Source organism: Chiroxiphia lanceolata, chromosome 4, assembly GCF_009829145.1.
Source record: "Chiroxiphia lanceolata isolate bChiLan1 chromosome 4, bChiLan1.pri, whole genome shotgun sequence".
Taxonomy (NCBI): domain Eukaryota; kingdom Metazoa; phylum Chordata; class Aves; order Passeriformes; family Pipridae; genus Chiroxiphia; species Chiroxiphia lanceolata.
This window is the reverse complement of record NC_045640.1, coordinates 10,506,603-10,529,609: the sequence shown is the minus strand read 5'-3', so window position 1 is coordinate 10,529,609 and position 23,007 is coordinate 10,506,603. Positions and strand designations below refer to the sequence as shown.

The window sequence follows — 23,007 nt, the reverse complement described above, 5'->3', positions numbered from 1 at the left end:
AGAGCATCTCGGGACTTGTAGTTCCCGGTGCAGCACGACATGGCGGCTCCCCGGGCTCTGGCGGGTCTCGTCGCCGCGCTGCTTTTTGCTGCCGCCGGCCAGGCCAGCAAGTACTCCCGGGAGGCCAATGAGGGGCTGGCGGCCGCCGGCGGCAAGCGGCGGGAGGCCGGGGAGTTCCGAGTGGTGAGGCTGAACCAGATCTGGGAGAAGGCGCAGCGGGTGAGTGCCGCGGCGCGGGGCGATGGCGGCGCCCGGAGGGGGAGCAGGGGTCGGGCCAGGCCGCTTCGGGCACTCATTCCCCGTCAGCCGCCTCAGGAGATGGAGTACGGGGAGCTGTGTGTGAGGAGAGATCGAGGATGTTCGGTTCTGGGCCGCCGGGCTGCGGTGCCTTTTGTTGTGTTCTCGGTCACGGCTGTCCCCGGCCAGCAGCGCAGGGACCCGCTCCGTGGGGGCTGTCCCGGCGGCGGGGAACAGCCGTGCTGTGCAAAGTGTTCTCTCGGCAGATGCGATACGTATCTTTACCCTCCGAAGTGTTGATCTTCCCGTGTTTAAATCTTGCAGTTAAACCACATGGCCAGGAAGTTGGAAGAGGGAGGGAAGTCCCTCTGGTGCCATAGAGGATCTGAGACTGGCTCCGGTGCTGGTCGAATGCTTTAGCCCTGTCGTTCAGGGCTGTGATGCTCTCATCTGGCTGAAGGCCTTAGTTCCCATTTTGCACAGGACAGGATCTCACTGAGAGAGGAAGAAACCCTCCCCCCTGCTGGTTGTGTCACCCTCATTCACACCAAGTCATGTAGACGCATGCAGGGGCATCAACAAATGGATATCACCAGTCCCAGATGAGAGCCTTAATTTTGACAGTGATACTTGAGTTTCTCTCATTTTGAACTATGAAACAATATTTAATTAAAGTAAAAATACAGTAAAAATATTTAATCACAGTGGAAGTATTTGGTTAGAAATAAGCAGAACAGCTCCAACAGGAGAAGAGCACACTGCACATATCCCCTGACTATTGTGGACCTTGGAAATTAGGCTCATGACTGGCAAAGATTCAGTTCTTTCAGGCAAAGAAATATAGTTAATATTAATTCTGGATCTTCGGTATCCTGAATAGACATTCCTCAGCCTGAGCTACTGAATTAGAGGTAGGGCATCCCTGGGTTTAGTCAAAAACTAGAACCCTGCCATAATGCTGCTTCCCAATGTGCCAAAAGAAGGTATCAAAAATATTCCTTCCCTCAACGGGAGAAGGATTGAATGGGGCATAGGGCAATGTGTATTAATGGAACTCCAGCTGTGAACTGAGCTGAAGAAGAAACAACATGGAGACTAGAAATAATCTATACTAGTATTGTCAGTTTCCTCTTACCATTCCAGTTACAACGTTTTTTAATTTTCATACCTGGATCTTCTGGAATTAAAATTTAGGGTGCTTTACATCATCTACGGTAAGATACTAAACTATAAAATTAAATCTCTCAGTAAAGAACTAAGGTTTAGTAAATTCTGTGTGAGCCAGATTTCAGAGATGCAACACCTACTTGAACTAAATTTGCCACCTTCTGAATTTCACCTTTGAGTACAACTGACACACAGTATGTGTTTTTTAAAGCAATTTTTCAGTGTGTCTGGGCAATACATGAAATAAGAGGAAAACTATGTGTGTTACACCTGCATTGAAATATTTGCATGTGCCAATGCTGAACTCTCTTTCCTTCGTTTTGGTAGTGGTAGAGATAGTACTGAAAACAGGGAACTTCTCTGTTGTGACATAAAAGATAGATGCTGCAATTCAGCATTGCAACACACAGCAGGACAAGCAGTCCTTAGGAAAGCCCCAAAATGTTACTTAGTGGGACCAGGAACTGGCAAGCCAGAATTCCTTCTTGTTTCCCTGAGAGTTTGAGAGGGAGGGTTTAATCTTTCTCCAGCATCTCTTTTCATAGCTTTATGCTTAATATAAAAAATTTAAAAAGTTATTTTATTACAAGACTTCTGCTTGATCAGACCCTAATTCTGCAGTTGTTTGAACCAGTGGCAAATACTCTGTAGGTTTCATGTGTGTGATTTGGCCCGTTGGTCTTTAACAACCCACTATGCCGTGGCTGTTGCCATTGGTGCTGTTCCAGCATCACTTGTTAAGGGGATTCCTGGCCATCCCAAAGCAGCACTGGCCTCCAGCATCTGGGCGATGTTACATCTAAAAAATTTGTAGTAAAGAACCCTTTCCTCTGAGAAGCAACAGTGTAGGTAATGATGTTGCAGGTAGTGATTGTAGCCAGGCAAACAGCAAATGGCTTAATTGTTGTAATGTTTGACAAATTTCCAGCAGTCGTTTCCAGAATTGCCAGGTGCCTAACTTGGATGTTAATGTCCAGGCAGCATAAGGAATGAAGAGTAAGGAATGAATGTAAGGAACTTGTTGCTTTGTTATTTAGTCATTAAACTTAGCCTTGCACCTCTCCTTCTAGTTAGTTATTCCAGCATATAGGTGGAAGTCCACTAACACCTTACTCCAGATGTGTCATTGGACAAAACTTCAAAACTTCTAGGGCCACCACCCCCTGGGGTTTTACCATTTTCAACTGCAGGGGAAAAACTTGATTCAAACCACTACAACACGTTAGTAAAGTGACGAGGATTCTTACCCATTGACATTTTTCACGTGGTGTTTTTTAGTCCTACGTGAGATGACCTTGAAGGAAGCAGTTCTTGAGCTGAATACTTTAAATTAACTTATGTATTCACTCTGTGTTACATGAATGAGGCAGGCAAGAGGCTTCCAACAGGTTTCAAAGGATTTATAATGCTTAAAAGGACAGTTACTTGAGCTTTGTACTAAATTGTAATGAGAATCAGAAAAATATTACTGGAATTGGGAGAATTTTAATAGAAGCTTTCTCTTTTTTTCCCTTAAAGAGCAGTGGACTAATGTAGTTCCTTAGTTTTTATTAAGAGTGTCCAAAATCTGGAAGTTCAGAAGTTCAGGTTCAGCTTACAGCAGTGCGGCTTAGCCAGCTGCACAGTAGTCATTGTCTCTGTTCCTGTTTTCTCTGGAGTTCACAAAACTTCAGGCTGACCTGGAATTCATTTTAACTTTAATTTTTTTTATTTTTTTATCTTTAGCCTCAGTGTTTTATCTTTTTGTTCTGTTATGCCAGACAGAAATACCTGTAGGTTTTGGATATTTTAATGCACATAAACCTTGTTAAGAAGTGATCTGAGAATGTTTTTCATTTTGAATCATAGTAAAAATTGCTGATGAAGTTTCTTTGACCTGCAAGGCCATTGTCAGTGACCTGGTAGTCTGAAAAACTGTACTAACCAATGAAGTTTACCAACTCACTGTAACTATATGTTTGGAAGGTGGTCCACAAGAAAGCACACATGGTGACAATGGCACCTCGTTTGAGAAAAATTGCAGTGCTGCAATATCTATCCTGGCTTCTGAGGTAACTACAGCAAGAAGTGACTGCACATAACTGAATACAAACCTTTCTCTGTTCTTGTTAGCTCCATCTTTCTGCTGTGAAACTGGCAGAGTTGCATAGTGATCTAAAAATACAAGAAAAGGATGAGCTAAGCTGGAAAAAACTGAAGGCTGAAGGGCTAGATGAAGACGGAGAGAAAGAAGCCAAACTCAGACGCAACTTAAATGGTAAGAAAGAGGAAGTTTAAGCATTGAATCAGACACATGCCCAGTTAGACACCTGTGTTTGTGTTCACACCATTAAATAACAGGTTGTCTGTCTGGACACTGAGCACACACAGGCTCCTTGGAGGTCAGTAGGGAGCTGCAGCAGGCTAGCAGATTTCCTTTGCTCCTGATATTTTCAGAAGAGGTCGTTAAACCTGGGATCTCTGTGTCTTAAACTGTTAGGTTTTCCTCCGTGAGCTGCAAAATCCAGCTCTACAAGTCAAGGATGTAGCCCATCTCTCATCTTCCATACATCCATAGTTGGTTCTCATGTTTCTGTATCTTCTATTTCTTTGCAGTCATTATGACTAAATACGGAATGAATGGAAAGAAGGACTCTCAACTCGTTGATACCAACTATATTAAAGATGGTACAGAAAGTGACACACTAGATGATCCGAGACTGGAAAAGTTATGGAGCAAGGTGAGTACAGTTTCCAGGAACTGGAGTATTGAAAATCAGTGTTTCTTCATTGAACTGTTGGCTGTATCTTCTGAGAGCCTCCAGACTTGGAAGTGATAAGCTTTACTACTGTTCTGTTAAGTACTGGCCAAGCTTCTGTGCTCTGTAGCTCACATCTTCGTGCCCTGAGGGTATCCCACCTGCATCCAGACCATCCAGGTGTGGCAGGTTGTCTTTGCAAAATAAAACACCTGCATTGGTCTGCATGAAGGAAAGAGCCTGGGTCCACGGAGCTCAAATGGAGAATTTCAGTCAAATTTCACTGACCTCATGATTTCCCTGAGCGTGACTATCACACTGTGTATTAGTATATCTACAGTGTTTTTCACAGTTTTCTTATTGTTGTTTATCGGCTTTTTCAAAAAATGCATTTCAAATAGAACCATTTCATAGGCTGCTTACAAGTGAAATATGAGGGGAGGGATTTTAAATAAGAACTTTCCCAGTCTAGTATTCAAGTGGAAATTTCCAGGATATGCATTCATGCTTAAAAAGTGTGGCTTTAGAAGTCTGAAGAAAACTTCTTTTTGACATGATTAAAGCCACCTTATCCATCAGTGTCTAAATCCTGACCTCATACTAATATTAAGAGAATTAAAAGATCTAAGGAAAAGCTGCATTTAATAATTTTCTAAATGTGGTGGGAAGTGGAAAGACGTTTTGGCATGTGAGTGCACTTAAAAGCACTTGGCCTGGAAAATATAATCAGCTCATGTTTCTTTCAGGCCAAAACCTCTGGGAAGTTCTCTGATGAGGAGTTGAATAAGCTTTGGCGAGAATTTAAGCATCACAAAGAAAAGATTCATGAATACAATATTCTGTTGGAGACCGTGAGCAGAACAGAAGGTACCTGAACATTTTTCTGATGTTTCGAGATCAGTACAACTCTCTTCTCTACCCATTGCTTCTATCATTTCCAAACTTCTTTGAAACTCCTGACATTTCTGTCAGAACTGCTTGCGGATGCTGACATTTTCAAATACTTACTGGGTTTAGTTCTGCATTAGCTGCCAAAAATCTTGCCAGCTAATGAAAATGTTGCCATTTTAGTTTTCTGATTCTGCCTGCATTTCAAGCAGCTAAGATACCATCAGATTAACAATGATGGCCATAGTAGTTAACTGGAAATTGTGCAGCAAGCTGCTGCAAAATGTGGTTCTAAAGTCTGCAGAACATGCATGTTTTATCTCACCAGCTGGGAGCCCAAGAGGATATACTCAAATATCTTAGACACCAAGCCTGAGGTGTATTAGAGCATCAAGGATCTGAATCCAGCTTGCTGTACTAATCTGAGCTAAAATTCTGAGAGCTAAAGAATTTTAAAGCTGATAGCTTGATGTTTACATTGTATAGTCCAAGCTGGAAGCTGCTGAAAGTCATTTCACTGTCGGATGTTCTGGTTGGTCCAGGGAAGAAGGCAAGGGACTCTCCAACCATCCCTATCCCATTTCCTTAGCATCTTTTATTCACCTTTAATTTGGTGGATTTCTATTGACTTATAAAGATTTGGCCTACAATCAGTAATTCTCGTTCTTCTTCAACAGATATCCACAAAAATGTTATCAATCCATCTGAAGAGAACCTGGTGAAAGAGGAAATCTTGCACAACAAGCACAGAGAACTCAAAGAGAAGTTAAGAAGCATCAATCAGGGGTTTGAGCGTTTGCGTAAAGTCAGTCATCAAGGATATGACACAACCAGTGGTATGATACAGAGGGGTTTGTGCTTATTTGGGATTAATTTCATTTTAAAAAAATAAAAATCATTGGGCAAGTAATAAGGTGTAGCTACAGTATCACAGTAATAGTGTACCACAGTGGGCTGAAGAGATACAGCCAGGCTGTTCTATGTGGAACCCAACACTAGAAGCCTAATGAAAGGATAGGAGCAATGTGTCTTCCACGCCCACATGAGTAGGGATATTACACTTTCAGCCCCTGGAAGGCAAGCAAAACAACATGCAGAGCAAGCAATGCTGTTATTGAGTTCCTATGGGGATTTTTTTGCTTTTGAAAAACTACTTGCTATACAGCAGTACTGTAGTTTTATCCAGTACTTGTATTTTTTCCCTTTTCATCTAAATAGATCTATTAGTAATGCAGTGTTTAATGTCTCTGTGTGTATGTATATGAGAAAGCATGCTCATACTTCCTAGAAGTTGGGCATGAAAGCATTGTGTCCAGATTTTCATTTAATGGTATATGTTTGTTTAGAATTTGAAGAACCAAGGGTGATTGATTTGTGGGACATGGCCAAATCAGCCAATTTCACTGAGAAAGAACTTGAGTCTTTTCGGGTAAGTAGAATTCCACTGAGATCTCTTATGCAAAGATATTTTCCCACATAAAGAAATACTCAATGTTACTCTGATTGCAGCCACTTCTGTATTACTCTCCAGCCATCATAAAAAAAAGTAATGCTTCTTTGTTAATACTATATAAACATGTATGTAACTAGTCATATGCATGGTTCTGTTACATTCAGCAAAATGAAAATTCTGAATCCTGTCAGAACAAGCGTCGCATATTTCAAGTCTTTGACAGATTGAACCCTGCTTTTTTGTTTCCAACACGCCAGATTTACCTCTCTTACCCAGTGTCTTAATTACTTCTTTGGGAAGCAGTGCAGTCTATATAACCAGCAATTTGCCTCTCATGCCCACCTCTTGCACTGTTAACTTCCCGTTGGAGCTATGTTGAACTAACCCATAACTCCTGTGACTGCTCTTCAAGGAAATATAATAGAAATTAATTCCTATGTGCTTCATATTGGTTTTGTTCAAGTCAAGTTGCAATGAGAAAATGTTTGATTATCTTTTCATCTGACTGTGCCTGTTTATCAGAATGGATTTTAATTGATAGCCTGAAGAAGTAACTCTCTTTAGGGCTTCTTCATGGAGCTGCGTGTACAAAAGATGTTGTCTTACCAGCCAGGCTGGGGACACTTTGAGCTTCTTTTCCAGATAAGGTAATGAGAGAGTTTTAACTGCCTGGGACCAGGTTTGAAATCTATCTCTCTGAGATATCAAAGATCTATATTTATTTATTTTAACTCACGTACAGCCCAATTCTCTTACAAAGCAAACATTTTAGTTACAATGATTTCAGTGACCCTGCTTCTAAGAGTGTCAGAGGAAAGGTGCTGAAGTCTGCAACAAGGCTTCTGCTCAGTGGGACATTTTGGGCAGGGCTGTACAATTGCATGAGAGGTAAATTTGACCTTCCTATCTGCCACAGTGCAAAAGAAAAAACCAATTCCATAAGCAAGAACACAAATCTGCTTATTAATTCTACTGTTTTAGTAGAAATCTTTCATGCAGACCCTCATCACCAGGTCAAACCTGTATTGTTACCATGATTGTTGGGACATCCTAACAAAAGGAAGATGGGAAGAATCAGTAAAACATCTGCAGCTAAAATGATTTATCAGACCATGAAACCTCAAACTGAGGTCCTGAATGGAGTATGTAAAACAGACTGGAATGTTCTACAGCGCAAGGAAACTATTTTCTTGTCAGAAATATTGAAGACAAAACCTCCTTCCTTTGAAAACTGAAAAAAGAACTATTAAGATGATGGGGTTTAATCTTTTTTTTAATTGTCTTGAAATGAGAGAAATTTTGCCAGCCACCAGGACTGAAACACACCAATGAACAAAATGAAGTGGGCTCTGTCAAACCAGGATTTTACTGCAGGGTTTGGTTGGGTATCTCTGGGTAATGCATAGACCTGCTGCCATAAGTGACATAACAGTTTGAACTGTTCATATCCGCTTCACAGAGGAGATATCCTAAGACACAGAGAAACTGAATCTTTTGCCTTGAATTAGCAAAACAAGGACATGCTTTGGTGGGTAGAGGCATTATTCACTATCCCGTATCAGGCTATCTGAGGACTGTCTCTGTTACGTTACTGAACACCACAGTCTGGCCACTCTCTTTGGGGCAAATTAAGACTTGCTTTTTGTTTGTTAACTAATTCATCCTCTTTCAGATTTGTTGTAGCAGACTGTAAATCCAGAAAACATTTAAGTCTGAGCAGAAAATAACAGATCCAGGACCTGATTTTGAAAAGAGTCTTCTTTTAAAAATTGTTTGTCTCCCTCCCCTCTCCCCAGTCCACTGTTCTTATGCACAAATTTTTTTTTGGTGTTCACTGCTTTCATCTCCCAGCACCTCACAGCCATCCACAGTCTCCTTTTAAGGACTCCGCAGTGGGTCATTTTCAGCATCTGCTTTCAAAATCAGGTGTCTGGGTGGTGATGATAATGGATTGTCCAGACCTTGTTAAGAAGCAGGGAATTGAAAAAGCTTTCTGTGCTTCACTTAGTAAAATATCCTTAGCGGTGTCTTGGCAGGAAAAGAGAAAGGAAGCCTTGAAAAGAAAATCCTGTGAAGCTGTTTGTATTTGTTGTCATAGGAGGAGCTGAAACATTTTGAAGCAAAAATTGAAAAACACCATCACTATCAGAAACAATTAGAGATTTCACACCAAAAACTGAAGCACGTAGAGGGAACTGGAGATAAGGAGCATCTGAACAGAAACAAAGAGAAATACGCCATGCTGGAAGAAAAGACAAAAGAACTAGGATATAAGGTCTGTATAAATCCAGTGTACATACATGTTGAAAGCTTAACTCAGCAGTAGAGGGTAAGTAGATTGTCCAGTGCTGATTTTGCATGCAAGTTGAATGACTTCCAGAGGGGGAGTTCAAGCCACTTCTGTTCTCATGTTTAGTAGAGGATACACATAATTGTTTTTTATGGACCTAATTCTAAAAAGCTTGAAATCTCCCTATTCTCTGCTCTCCCCATTGTTACATATACTAATAACAACATCTGAATATATTAATTATACTGGTAATTTCTTGTCTTACTGAAATTTGCATCATGTGTTTTGTTTTCCTGATAGGTAAAGAAGCACTTGCAAGACTTATCCAGCAGAATCTCTCAAGGTCTTCAACACAATGAATTATAAAAATTTGTTCTACTTCATGGGATCAATCTATTAAGACAAAACAGATAATGTGATTTTTTGAACAGGGCTTACAAGGAATCCTTCTGAAATAGTAAGGATTGAACAGATTGTCTTGTAAGAAAATGGGTTTTTTTGTCTCCTTAATTGCCAGTTTTGTATTTGCACTACAAAATTAAATGATTAGATTATATATTTAAGTTGCACATCTTGGATCATATAAATATTACATCTGAATCAAGTAGGAGCCTTTGAAATAATCAGTCATGTCAGAAGTAAAAATATGTGAACTCTCAAAGGATTCTTTCTAGTAAGAAAATACTAATCTTACAGTCAAGTAAGATATTCTTATCAGTGAAAGCAAACACTGAGGTACAGGAAGTTAGAACAGAGACCAGAAAAGTCTTTATTTCAATGCTTGTCCTATTACATTTCCTACTAAAGGTAACAAAAATATTTCTACTGACTGAGCAATGGCTCTGACTGAGCAGTGGCTCAGAGCTGCACTTGTATGAGTCTTTCATGTGAGAGGGGGAGGAGGAGTAAGGAGGGAACAAGTACTGAGGTCAATTCACACAGTTTACTTATTGACTAACTCATCTGAAGTTACTGAATATTTGTGTACAATTATCTTGTTCATGGTTGCTTGGTTTTGTTACACTTAGTCATTAAAAAAATCAAAACAAGATACTGATGTGGCTTTTTTTCTTTTCCTTCCCTTTCATACAGCGAGAAGTAACCAGACCTGAGTTTTGAGCATGCTGCTTATTCCTGTAGTGTTCATTCACACAGTAGTTTCTAAGAGAGGAGGGGTAGCTTTGTACCACAAGAATGTGTTTCTATGTTCTGGATAGGTGGGAGGCTCCCTAAAGCAGCTTCTCTCTGAGCACATATTCCAGTGCAATCTCCAGTAAAGGTTATTATCGCTTTCCCTTTCAAGACCAGATTTTTCTGGTCAGAACTTTGGCAAACATCAGACATCTGGGTTGAAATTATCCATGCTGACCCTTTATTTCAAATGACACTTTTCAGGAACAAGACTAAGACAAAGGTCCAGCGTAGGTAAACTATTACAGCTTCTTGGTTTAGGAGCTCTGTGACTTGCAGATTGCAGTGCTGCCATGTGCTACATGAGGAAGCTGAGCCTCGCTCTCCCTACCTGTTCATGAGAAATAGTGAAGAGATCCATTCAGTCAGAATAAGGCACTCATCCTGGGTCCATCATGGGATAAAAGTAGCATGATTCTGTACATAAAGACTAATATTATGATGGTGATCTGAACCAAAACTGTGGTAGCAGTCTTACTTTGAGATTCTGAATCTCTTTCTTTGAAGCAGTAAACTTTTTTTTTTACTTTTTTAATTTTATGTAAGCTAAGAGTTATTTATATTTCAGAGACTCATTGTCCATCTTGATAGCAGGCTACTATTAATATTATCAGTCTCCTTAGGTGGCTCAGTTCACGTAGTTTATGGTATACATCACCTTTGGTTGGTAAGCTAAAAAAAAGTAAACCCAAAAATGGCTACAAACTATTTATGAGAAAACTGGTTTGTTTGTTTTTCTAGATGCTACACACTATTTCTTCCCCAAACTATCACTTGAAGGGCTGTTCAGTTTCTGTATCAGAGCAGTAGCTGTATTATCTTACAGGTTTGTCTTCATCATTATTTTTTTCAATTTTTAAAGGAATGCAGAACACCTTGTATTATATACTATGTTAGAAAGTGCAGACTTCACTATGTCCTTCGGTTTTCCCTTGGCAGAGTAAGAATTAAATCTGTGTGCCCCAAATCAGTTTGGTGGCTGTAGCTTGGATGTGGAGAGGCCCCCAGTACTTGTTCTTGGGTGAAGAACTTGCACACATGCACTAAATACATCAGCAGAGGAGAGGAGCTAAGCAAAGCCACTCCTGCTTAGCAATCCTAACTGGGTTCTGTGGGAGTGGAAGAGCTTTTCCTGAGCATGTTCAGACACTGCTGCTGAGGGAGATGTGCTGCATTCGGGAAAACAACGTGAGTGTCTCAGCCTACACTGCAGGCAGGCAGAGCAGCTGTGTGCTCCACACAGGAGGGCAGAGCAGAAAGCTGAATTTCATCTTCAGCATGTACCTGAAATAGAATATGCTTACTGAGGGATTTCTGAAGAAGTTCAGAGCAGCACAAGGTGCTGGATTCATGGAACAAATAACCAGGGTCTGATGAGTTACTGAACAAGTGCAGAGCTGCTTCAGCACAGGATTTAAAGAGCAGCGATGGCTGAACCAGGCAGTGGTGGATGTACCTTGTCTTTACCCACCACACCATGACAGTAATTGGGCTCAAAGGCCAGGAAAGCTCCAGCAGAGAGAATGTTTGGCAAGCATGGCAAAGTACAAGAGGCTGACAAAATATTTACATGTCACAGTAATTTAAAATTGGGAACGAGTCACAGATCAGCAGCAGCAAAGGTTGGAGACTGGGGTCAGCGAAGTCACCTCACTTTAGCTATTGAACATAGCTGTTAATGAGTCATCAGGCCCAAAGATTGTTCACACAAACCTAGAGGAGAAAAAAAATAAAAAGACTGTTACTACCCCTGCATCCAACTTCCCCCTGAAATAGTCTGTGGCTGAGGTAGAGTCTACAACAGCCTAGGGAAGACATGAGGAATAGTCTCCATTCCTGTCAAGACTCCTTGGGGCTTTCCCTGATTTTGAGATTTGGGGACAGAGTAGTGTACAGGCTAGTGAGGTGTAAAGTCTGATTTCACTCTACTTTCTATAGCCTGCACCTCACACACGACAACATATGTACAAGTCAGTTAATTATTTCAGTTTTTAAGCCTCCAAAGACAGTTCATACGGCCAAAATAGCAAGAGTGGGTAGTGTTTGAGACATTAAAGATTAAAAAGTAACTTGAGTCACCACTGTTGTGTTTCTGTAAATAGCAACAAAAATTCAAAGCAAAGAAAAATGGTATGAATGAAATACACATACAGTCCTGTACCCCATGAGAGGTGAAAATGGAGTTCATAGGTGAGACTGCACGGAAGAGGCATCTGAAAAGGAAAGAACTAACAACTTTTAAACAGTAGTTGAACCTTATCTTCCTTAGTAGGTATTTTATCTGATCCTTTTGCAATTATTTTAACTACCAAATTTTTCAAACCACTCAGAAACAATTTGAAATACAAAAGTGGGAGCAAAAGAGGGAGGAAAGAACTGCATTTGTTAGGAGAAAAAAAATGAGAAAATTTAATATTTTATACAGTTAGTCAAATTCTGCCCTGAAAAACAACCTCAATTTAAGTAAACATGTCAGTGACTAGAAGTAGGACAGATTTTCTTTGTTAAAAAGTTTGGGGGTGGAAATGAGAGGAAAATAAATACTTAAGGCATTAAATACAACAGAAATAACCAAGTCTTTCTTAAAATAAGCACATCCTACATGTTGGTACAACAGCTAAGATGGCATCATTCTACCAAGACAAGGAACAGCACTACAGTAGATGTACTGCTGCAACAATTTCCGCCTCCCGAGGGATCCTGATGCCTGATAGATCCACAATAGCAAGAGTATTTAAATTCACCAAGTAGAGATCATTTACATTTTGTGAGCTGAGTTACCATGTGCCTTTTAAGATCCAGTTCCTGCAGGTAGGGATCTCAGTGCTCGGGAGCTGGTAGAAGCAGGATCCTTGGCTGGGCTCTCCTGCTTGCTGCGTGCCCAGCTCTCTCTGTGGAGTTCCCTCAAGCCAGGGTTAACAGAGCTTTTGCACAGAAGGTGATAGAAAGCAAGAGACAGAGAAACCAGCTTAGCTTCCAGAACGTGGCTGCCTTGTTAGCTCATCTTGGCTGAGCATTTAGCAGGGCCTCAGAAGGGCTTCGAGCCCTGACTGGATAGCAGTTCAAGGACAGGAGGCACATCTCAGTGGCTGCCTTAATCCCAGCTCACAGGGTCTGCAGCTTCACTTCAGCAGCCAGCTCACTCCATTGACCCTAAAGGGAGCTGAAGGGGCCCTAACACACCATATTTTCAGTTCTGTCATTTATTCAACATATGGGTCCAGGTGAACTAATGCAGTTAAGTTACACCCCATGAAAGAATGTAGGTCCCCAGCCAGAATCCAGCGTGCCACGGTGCCCAGAACCAGAGCATCGCACTGGGAGCCAGGCTGCTGAGAGTTCCTCTGCAGGCCCTAACCCAGGATCAAGTACAGTGTTCAGCTCTGGGCTAACCCAGACAGAGATAAAGCACAGTTCATATGTTTCTTGCCAAACATGCTCATAATCCACAGCCCTTCTCTGCCATCATTTGGCACCACTTCAGAGAAGGTTTCAGCCTGTTTGTTTTTTTTTTTAAAGGTGCCATTTCACATACAAAAATCTACTAGTAAGTAGTACACAGGCAGTTTTAAAATAATATTTGAATGCACTTCTTCTTTCCATAGTATTTAATGAGAATAGAAGAAATAAAGTAATTAAAGTCAGTAAATAGAATAGATTGTTGGTTTCAATACAAACAGACCTACCTTAGTAACTGAGAATGGGGTGCTGCATTTTCTATATGCATTGTGTTATCTAACAAACTGCTTCTAAATACCAAAGTCAACATTTCCTAATACAAGACAGTTAACATGTATTTCAGGCCATTCATATAGCACCTATTGGGAAACAGGATGTTAACATATAGGAAAAAAAAAGACTGTATGGATTTCTTTTATTGGTAGCCAAAAGCATAAAATAGAAGCATTCATAAAATCTGTCCAGAACAGCCAAAATAAATTCATAAACTTTCCTCCACAGTAAATATTTCAAGTTGAACTGTATTTGGTACAGCAGTGATTGCAATCCAAATGCTTTTATCAATAGCCCTTAACACACTTTCATATCCAAACCTTCATGTAATTTCCCAGTGCTCAACAAAAGAGCACTCTACTAAATCAAAAAAAAAACCGTACACAGACATTAATGCTTAACATGTGAACTTTGTTCCTTCACTGATGTGCTAATTTATCAGAAAGCTGCACACATCCATTTTAATAAAACTAACCATTTCAGTCTCAAAGGTTGCCTGTCAATAACTGGTCTATGGTAACTTTAACCTGGTTATTTCTATAGGCAAAGTGAGTGTTGAATCACTTTGAAATAAGCCTGCTACTAAAATAAAATGGTATTTAATGTTCTAAAGTTATAATTTTCCAGGCAGTTTAAAGAGAGAAGAGAGCTGCACTATTTTAAGAATAAACACACCGAGAACTGAAAATCTGAGTATGGAAACCAGTAATTTGCAATGCCTGGCATTGGATCCATTAGTTCAACTGCAAAATTCAAATCTCAATTTCTAATTTAAGAAGACATCTGAACCAAAACCATTAACTAAATGGTCCTTCAATGGGGAAAGAGTCTGTTTTCCAACCAATTAGATTCCAGGTTCTGGGACTCAAGTTTGCAATTCCAAATATGCCCAGTCACAGTGTAAAGAGTCTTCATTCATACCAGTTCCTGGGTATAGTATTCATACCAGTTCCATTGGTGTCCCTTTAATTGTTCCATTTTGAAGTTCAAGAAAACAGAAGAGTTAAGAATTATGTGCAAAAAGTGACATTTCTCAAAGACGAGTGTGCCATGGCAAAAGCTCAGGAATCAAGGGATATTGCTCTTTTTGGTTCAAGAGCAGACTGCTGGTACTGGGAAATGCAGCAAGTTTCTCCCTGTTTTGGTAAGAATTTTTCAGATTATACCTTCTTCCTAATCTGTACTGAACTGACACAGATTCTTACACAAAAACCACATTCCAACAGTCTGAACACCTTCCACACTGGTAACTGCAGCCTGGAAGACTCCAGTTAGCCTTCTCCAAGCCATTCTTTGAGCAGCTAATAACCATGATCTATCTGGGATGCATATGTCTTAGGCAATGCTAGCATTAGCCTCAGTTTGTTGGTATCACTAAACCCTTACCACTGATCAGTTGTTTCAGGTCTTGTACTAACTGACCCTCCTTCTCTGCAGAGCTGCAAAACAAAGTTTTCCTTTATGATTCGTTATTAATTCAGAATAAGAACACGGTTTTCCAGAGATGGTTTTAGGAATTGTTAGAAATTTTGAAAGAAAAAAAATAGCCAGTGTAACCAACTAGGACAGTCAGAAGTCCAAAGTACTGCCACAGTATGTGTCTGGGATCACAGAAGAAGCAGAAGTGAGCATGTTTAGCCAGAAACTTACAGTGAGAAAAAATATGAATTCTCTGCAGCTCCTTCAAACCAAGGAACAGAGCGACTCACCCAGTTCAGCTTTGACCACTTACAGCAGAGATTGAGAGCAGAAGGAGGTCACATGGCTCTTCCTGCACTGCTCAGGGCTGATGGACAGAGGGAGAGGGTTCCCATCACAGTCCATGAAGACATGGCCAGCTACAGGCTGTAACCTGCACCTTGACAGTTCCCCAACCAGAGGGACAGCAATGAGGGGCTCTAACCATGTTAAATGTTGCCACTGTAAAGGAAGGCTTGGACAGAGGTAGACATGCTGAAGAGCATCTAGTGTCTGCAAACTTCAGAGCAGCACACCTGGGGCTTCAAGCCCAGTCACGGCAGGAAGTGCATCCTCACAGCTATCACTTATGGTCATTAGTATCATGCATTCACCATAAAATGGACAGACAGCAAAAATTAATCTAAGACCAGTTCCTGGGCTTTCAGTAGACCTGATCCATCTCTATCAAATATCCCAGCCACTGTAAATGACACCGGCATAGCTGAATGCAGAACTAGGTGCACCTTCACATCAGGTCAGGGGGCTCTTTTATTTCGTAGGATGGCCCAGCTCTCACCATCCTTCATCCAAATTACTTACTAAGCTTTCATATACTTTCCACAGAGGAGAAAAAAGCAGACATGGAGGATAATTCTGTCCAAGTTCTAGATTGCATATTCAGTACAGGCCTGAACCATTTGCATGACGTGACGCTAGGACAATGAGACACACCATCATACATGGAGCATGGCAGTCTGCCCCTTTAGAGCAGACTCCAGCTTTTAATCATACTGATGTTTTACTCCATTCCTGATGGAGGCAGTACCAGCACATCATCTATGTGAACAAGGACACAGCCTCAACTTCGGTCTTTTCAAGGAAACCACTTCCTTGCTATAAACCACACACTGTACAATGCCAGCAGATCTCCAGTACTGGCACAAACTGCATTTTACAGACACGTACACTCTTCTGGTGCTACCCTTCTGTCAGTGTAATAGCTGGCAAAGGACAACTGCTGCTTTCTGGCTCGTTGCTGACACCTACCTATTTCATGAAATTCCCAGTAAGATTTTTTCCTGTGCTTCCCAATTTGTATCTAGTATTACTGGCTGTTGGTAGTAAAAGGATAAAGTGTTATAGCAGCCAAAGGCAGGCCATGGGGCACATCCTCCAAATGTGGCAGAGACACGGGGAGTGAGGAATCTGAGTGATTCATTACATAATAAAACTCTGGTATCCAAAGGCCAGGCTCCTTTCTGAACATTCCATATGCTCTATTTTCTGAATATGAATGGTCCATAAATTTCCAGCTCAGCCCACAGATAAGTAAAATTTAACTTATACAATAGCAGATGCTAGGGGTTTTTTTTATTTATTTATTTTTCTTTTTAAGGATTTCACAACAGTATAATGTAATGTAGAGACAGATTACTGTCATGCTAAATCTGCTTTTGATCCCACCCCCCACACTGCACATTTCTCAAATAAGTTGACACGTGTTATTTCAGTAAAACGGTGATGTTACATACGCCTCTGTGTACACAGTGGGATAATAAATTTGAATTATTTCTAGATGCTCTGATGCAGGGAAATGTTTGGAAGCTCACAAGCTTTAAAGTTCACTCAACCTCAAGTTTTTACTAAATGCAAAGTTTACGTGTCACTTGCACTTTCCTAAACTCGCTCACCGTCTTATAAATCTATTTATTGTATCATAATCCAGGACAAGAATCACATGTATTATCCTGTCACATATATTCCAGCCTTTCAGAGAAAACTTATAAGCAACTGATCAGTAACCAACTGATATCATTGCCCTAAGCCTCAGAGTGAGGCTTCCCTGAAGCCTGTCATCTTTAGGATGGGATGGGATAGAACAGAATAACAAGAAACAGAAAAAACAGAAATAGAATATTATATTTTAGTTGGAAGGGAGCTACCTCAACCACCTAGTCTCACTGCCTGACAAATTCAGGACTGATCAAAAGTTAAAGCATGTTATTAAGGACATTGTCCAAGTGCCTCAAGTATTGACAGGCTTAGGACATTGACTGCCTTTCTGGGAAGCCTGTTCCAGTGTTTGACCACCCTCTTGGTAAAGAAATGCTTCTTAATGTCCAATCTAAACATCTCCTGGTGCATCTTTGAACCTTTCCAGTACATCCTATCACTGGGTACCAGGAAGAAAAGCATCTCCCTCTCTGCTTCCTGTCCTCAGGAACCTATAGAGAGCAATGAGGTCGCCCCTCAGCCTCTTTTCCTTGAAACAACACAAACTCAGTGTCCTCAGCCACCCCTCAAAGCACAGGCATTCCACCCCTTTCTCTAGCTTTGTTGTTCTTCTCTGGATGCATTCAGGGACCTTCCCTTACTTTTTAAGCTGTGGGGCCCAGTACCACACACAGCACTCGGGGTGAGGCTGTACCAATGCCGAGTACAGGTCACCTGCCCAGCTGGTCTTGCTGTGTTTGATGCATCCCAGGATGGGGTTTTCCTTCTGGGGTGCCAGGGTTCACTGCTGACTCACACTGAGCTGCTGTTGGCCAGCACCCCCAGATCCTTCCTGCTCTCCAGCCACTCCTCTCCCCATTTATACTTGTTCCCAGTGCTACCCCATCCTAGGCACAGAATCTGGCTATGGACTTGTTAAATTTCATCCCATTAATCATAGCCCAATGCTCCAATACATTTAGATCCGTCTGCAAGGCCTCCTGTCCCTCAAGAGACTCAACAGCATCCCCCCATTTGGTATCATCAGCAAACCTTCTAATGGGGCATTCACTCCTGTATCCAGATTGTTGATAAACAATCCGGTTGACAGGAACCGGCCCTAGGATTGAGCCCTGAGGAACACCACTGGTGACTGGTCACCAGACAGATCTAGTCCAATTCACCACAACCCTTTGAGCTCTGCCCCTCAGCCAGTACTTCACCCAGCACACCATGAACCTGCTCTGGAAAACTTGTCCAGAAGGATGCTGTGAGGAAAGTATCAAAAGCCTTACTGAAAGCAACAAAACCTACATCTACCACCTTCCCTTCATCCTGGAGCAGGTGACCTTATTGCAGAAGGATATCAAATTATGTGAACCTATGTTTACTGAGGCTGATGAGTGCATTGTTCATTAAATGCCTTTCAACTGTACTCAGCATTATCCTGTCCATAATCTTTCCAGAAACTGAGGTTAGACTAACAGGTGTGTAGTTCTCTGGGTTTTCCTTTATGCCCTTTTTGTATATTGGAATAACACTGGCTAGCTTCCAGTCATCAGGATCCTCCCCAGGTGCCCAAGACCTTTGGCAGATGACTGAAAGGGGTCCTGCTATAACATCTGCTGGCTCCTCCAGCAGTCTGGGATGAATCCCACCAGGCCTCATGGATTTGTGGCCATTCAGCTGATACAGCTGGTCAGGGGAAAGCATAAAATTGAATCCATGAGAACCCATACCAATTTAAACAAAATGGCACTTAATACTCACCTACACTGAAAAGACAATGTTTGCAGACCTGCTCCTTACTCTTCTTTTTAAATAACTTCTTTTTAATAACTACTAACTCTCCCATCCTTACTCTGCTTTGCTTGTTCCTATTGCTGCATGGTGTTAAATTAACTTTTCCTTTCAACATAAATTGCAAAACACTGTTTGTATGACTGGTCGAATGAGAGCTGAGGATCTCCCCAGAGAAAAGGTGACACAAAAATATAACAGCACTGTCATCTGAAAAAAAATCATAACTTTTACAGTAACTCATGAAATTCTGTGTATTCCTCCCACGGTTATTTTAGCAAGTATGTGTGTTATCCCAGACAAACCAGAAGAGGAACTTACCAAAGGGTGCATGTTTCAGCATCTCACAAAAAAGTGTAATCACTCATAATTCAAGTATAGCTTTCCAAGTGACACTGATTTAAAACTGCTTTGTTTAAAGCAGAGAGGAAAAATGAGGAATTTTTCCAAGCCATTTGCTAAAAACAACTCTCAGGGCAGATTTTCACAAACATTTACATGCCTAAAGACACCTACTGGCATTTTCCACAATTAGGTGTCGGGAGTGCTATTAAAACCCAGACAACTATTTGCATTGTTGGGCAATTAAATGCCTCCAAACTCCAGCCCTCCATCCTGCAGCACGTTACCTTGGAGAAATTCCATCACCCAGACACTTGCATATAAAAATGCTCCATAACAGCTACGAGCAATGCCATAAACCTCACTGATGCAGTAGTTACATTTGGTGCCAGCTTACTGAGTAGGTCTATCAGAAAGAAAGAGGTACATACACAGCACACTAATGCTTATGCCCAAACACTGCACTTGCTGACAGCTTGTTTTCATGTCACCAAGAGCAATTCTGCCATGTTAATGTACTTCAAGAACATAGTACAGAAGTATCAGCTACATTACGTTGTTTTGTTCTTCTGGTAATTAATTCCTGGTAAGAGCGGGAGGAGATCTGACTCTGATAGAATGCTAAATCAAAAAGTCTCATTTATCTCAAAATTATGGGAGATATTTTGGGGGTTTTTGCAAAGAGCTCTGAATCTGGAAGCATCCTATAGTAGTCACAAACTATATTTTAGATCACTTGTGAACAAGTTTTATGCAAGGTGTGTGCATAAACCCCTAACTATTTGGACATTAACAGCAGTACTAGAGTTAACCCATGGAAGCTACATGGTGAGCACGAGTCTGCTCATAGGCTTATGGTTTGATTTCCATTGTCCTCAGTTTGCTAGTGGAAGTTGAAGTCATGTGATTTTACATATTTACGAAAAAGGTTTTCTATTTCTGTGACCTCCTGTTGTTCAAATGAGAAAGCTCTAATTTCTCCAACAGAAATGCCAACCCTGTAACTTGACAGGGAGGCACTACCAAAACAACTAACCAGTTTTTGATAGCTGCAACACTATGGTTTCTCCTTCTGCTTCAGCCTCCTACATACATAAAAAAAAAAAAAGAAACAGAAGCCTAAAAAGTAACATACTTCATTTGAGGAAAGCCTCATAGGATAACTGAGTTGACATTAACAAAGGCTGTTAGTGCAAATTTATATACGGCCATCTAGCTATTCCTAGTTGAAGTTACTATGACATACACAAACACATGTACACAGAGAACCATGTGCACGCACAGATTCAAAGCCTCTTTTCAACCTGAAAAGCGTTTTTTTTCAAATTGTGATTCCTCTGTGAGGCCAGCAGCAGCAACCTGATGAGCTTTACTATTGTGTCAAATCCTTACCCATGCTACAAGTCCCAGATTCAAGGCAAACAGTTTTGACCAACATACAGAAAGACAGCCTTTGCAGAGACCCTAGGTAATATATTTACCTGGTAAACAGATTTTTACAACAGAAATATTGTAGTTTCATTATATATTGTCATGGAAAACACTGCATTTCAATGCATCAGGGAAAGTATGCACATTTTAAATATTAAATATAAATAGGTACATAGCAAGAGATTTAACCTTGCAAGTCCTCCAGTGGAGGATCCTTGACTGAAGAACAGTCCAGTTTAAATAAACCTGACCTCAGGAAGCCCAGGCCATTCAAGCTATACTGAGCATGTGTTTACAAAGCAGATCACCCCCGTTCACTTGTCAAATAAGAAAAATCTTTTAAACTTAGACTCTCATAAGAAATGCTTCTTTTCCTTTCCCTTCAGAAATAAGCAAGGTGGATCAACAGAAATATACATCTGAGCACAGGATAGATGAGAATGGAAATTGTCAACTCTCAAACACATATTTTTTATTTGAGAGATTTCTGATATTTTACATTAGTATTGAGGCTACAGTCAAATAAATTTATAGGTTAAATTCTGCCTCAAAAACAAACACCCATCTCTTATACTAAGTCATTTAATGAAACCCTCACTGGCACAAAACTTCCAGTCACCAGTATAAATTATGACGTATATCTAAAAATTTGGCTGTGATATTGGATCTTAAGATGACACAGTCAAAAAATCGTAATACCCAGGATATCACTCCTGGTAACTTCTGGAAGCCAAAGCTGATATGTTATCAGAAAAAAAATTGTTTTCTTCATAAGTACACTTCCTTGTTAGTCTAGTGTCACTGCCATAGGATTTTATATAAAATTTTATTTAAATAACATTTTATTTAAATAACATTTTATATCAGGACAAATAAAAATAACAGAAGAATTACATAGGCAATGCAACATGGGAAACCAGGTTTTGAATCACACAATCTCGTTGTACAAAAGCAGGATGCCTCAGAGTTATGGTTAAACCTATTTTACAAGATAATGTCCTGTTGTGCCTCAATTCTGTAGCATCTCTGGAGACATCATCCTCTTACACAGAACTGGTTTTACGTTTTTAGGGACAGCAGAGAATTATTCAATGAAATTTTTAGACATAATGTGGATGCTCTGCTTTTGATGCTGGTTGACATTCGGGATAGGGGTTGTGATATAAAGGACTCAATTTTCAAAAGTGAATGTTTCTTTTTAATACCCTGATTTTAAAATATTCTATCTGAGAAACCTGAGGCCTGATTTTCAAAGGGATACATATGCTCCACTCCAGAAAAATTGCTAAGTATTACAGGTACTCAGCAGCTATGAAATCAAACTTATGGTTTGATCTCGGGTTTTTAAGAAAGAGGAGCACCCAAAATGGCCCTTCACATTACTGTGGCTTATAGACATAATTAAATAACTTGTTTGTGTGCTCTCTTCTGTATGCACACACGTATGCATCCCTGACACTACAGCTTTTAAATCTGAGCAACTTTAACCAAAGATGGAGGATTCTTGGTGAGGTATAAAGCTGAATTATCCATAGGTAAAGTTAAGCATGTCCATAAATAAGCATATAAATTGAACAAAATTGTGCCTGCAAAAAAGTAGGCACTGGATTTTCTTGCTTTTGTAAGAGTCTATTAATATATTAATAGAGGTTTTACATGTTTTATACACTCAGATATATACATATATTTTATCAGTAATGTGTGTTTACATACATACATATGCACATATGTAAACATATGTGCACACTTACCACACACACACTCACATTCTCTTATCTACACGCATTCAATTTCTTTATTTTTAAAGAAAATGCCACCATTTAATAAACACTGAAATTGGTTCCAGGTTCTACATGATTTTAGAATTATAGAAAAAGGTAACTTACATCTGTCATTGCATATGAAAAAAAAAAAATCTGGACTTTTCAACCAAATTAAAATAAAAAGAAAGACCAAACACACCCCTCATGCTACCAGCTTTCCAATTAGGAATCAAGATATTGGAATGAATCTGGTATAAATGCAAGAAGCAATGGCAGCATTTTGCGTAACTATTTTTTACAATTAGTGTGAATCTTTTGGAAGATGAATTAGTATCAATTTGTGGTGAGCAAAAAGTTCTTTCCTAGACAGGTCACTGCTGAGCCCCTTTCTTCTTCTGCTCCAGCTCCTGCAAACGTTCCTCCCGGCACTGGGCGTGCTGTGTCCCCACTTTGTGGGCTGTCTCGGTGGCTGCAATGTCAATCTGTGCATACCGGGATGATCCACTCCCTGAAACATCAAATGAAACCCTGTAAAAGACTCTACCCCTCATATATTCCTGGGTAAAACTGGCACAGGGTTAA

The 23,007-nt window shown here is 40.4% G+C and overlaps 2 protein-coding genes across 3 annotated transcripts in view; one reads left to right on the top strand and one right to left on the bottom strand.

Moving 5' to 3' along the window:
- On the top strand, positions 1-9,822 carry LRPAP1 (LDL receptor related protein associated protein 1). Its single transcript, XM_032686534.1, has 8 exons — positions 1-219; positions 3,517-3,661; positions 4,000-4,124; positions 4,889-5,009; positions 5,708-5,866; positions 6,377-6,459; positions 8,582-8,758; positions 9,074-9,822. The coding sequence occupies exons 1-8, from the start codon at positions 40-42 to the stop codon at positions 9,137-9,139; spliced, it is 1,056 nt and encodes a 351-aa protein (XP_032542425.1). The 5' UTR covers positions 1-39; the 3' UTR covers positions 9,140-9,822.
- An 11,346-nt stretch (positions 9,823-21,168) lies between these two features.
- Positions 21,169-23,007, bottom strand: part of LOC116785965 (protein Dok-7-like) — a 55,656-nt gene continuing 53,817 nt past the window's right edge. For both annotated transcript variants that reach the window (XM_032686189.1, XM_032686190.1), the window contains one exon: positions 21,169-22,933. In XM_032686189.1, coding sequence (XP_032542080.1) covers positions 22,797-22,933 — 137 coding nt within the window. In that variant the 3' untranslated portion in view covers positions 21,169-22,796. The remainder of the gene's footprint in view (positions 22,934-23,007) is intronic.

Excerpts from the sequence above, each read along its gene's own strand:
- LRPAP1 (XM_032686534.1), top strand. The coding sequence starts at position 40 with ATGGCGGCTCCCCGGGCTCTGGCGGGTCTCGTCGCCGCGCTGCTTTTT. Across the intron at positions 4,125-4,888 it reads TGGAAAAGTTATGGAGCAAG|GCCAAAACCTCTGGGAAGTT; the intron begins GTGAGTACAGTT and ends TGTTTCTTTCAG. Across the intron at positions 5,010-5,707 it reads GACCGTGAGCAGAACAGAAG|ATATCCACAAAAATGTTATC; the intron begins GTACCTGAACAT and ends CTTCTTCAACAG.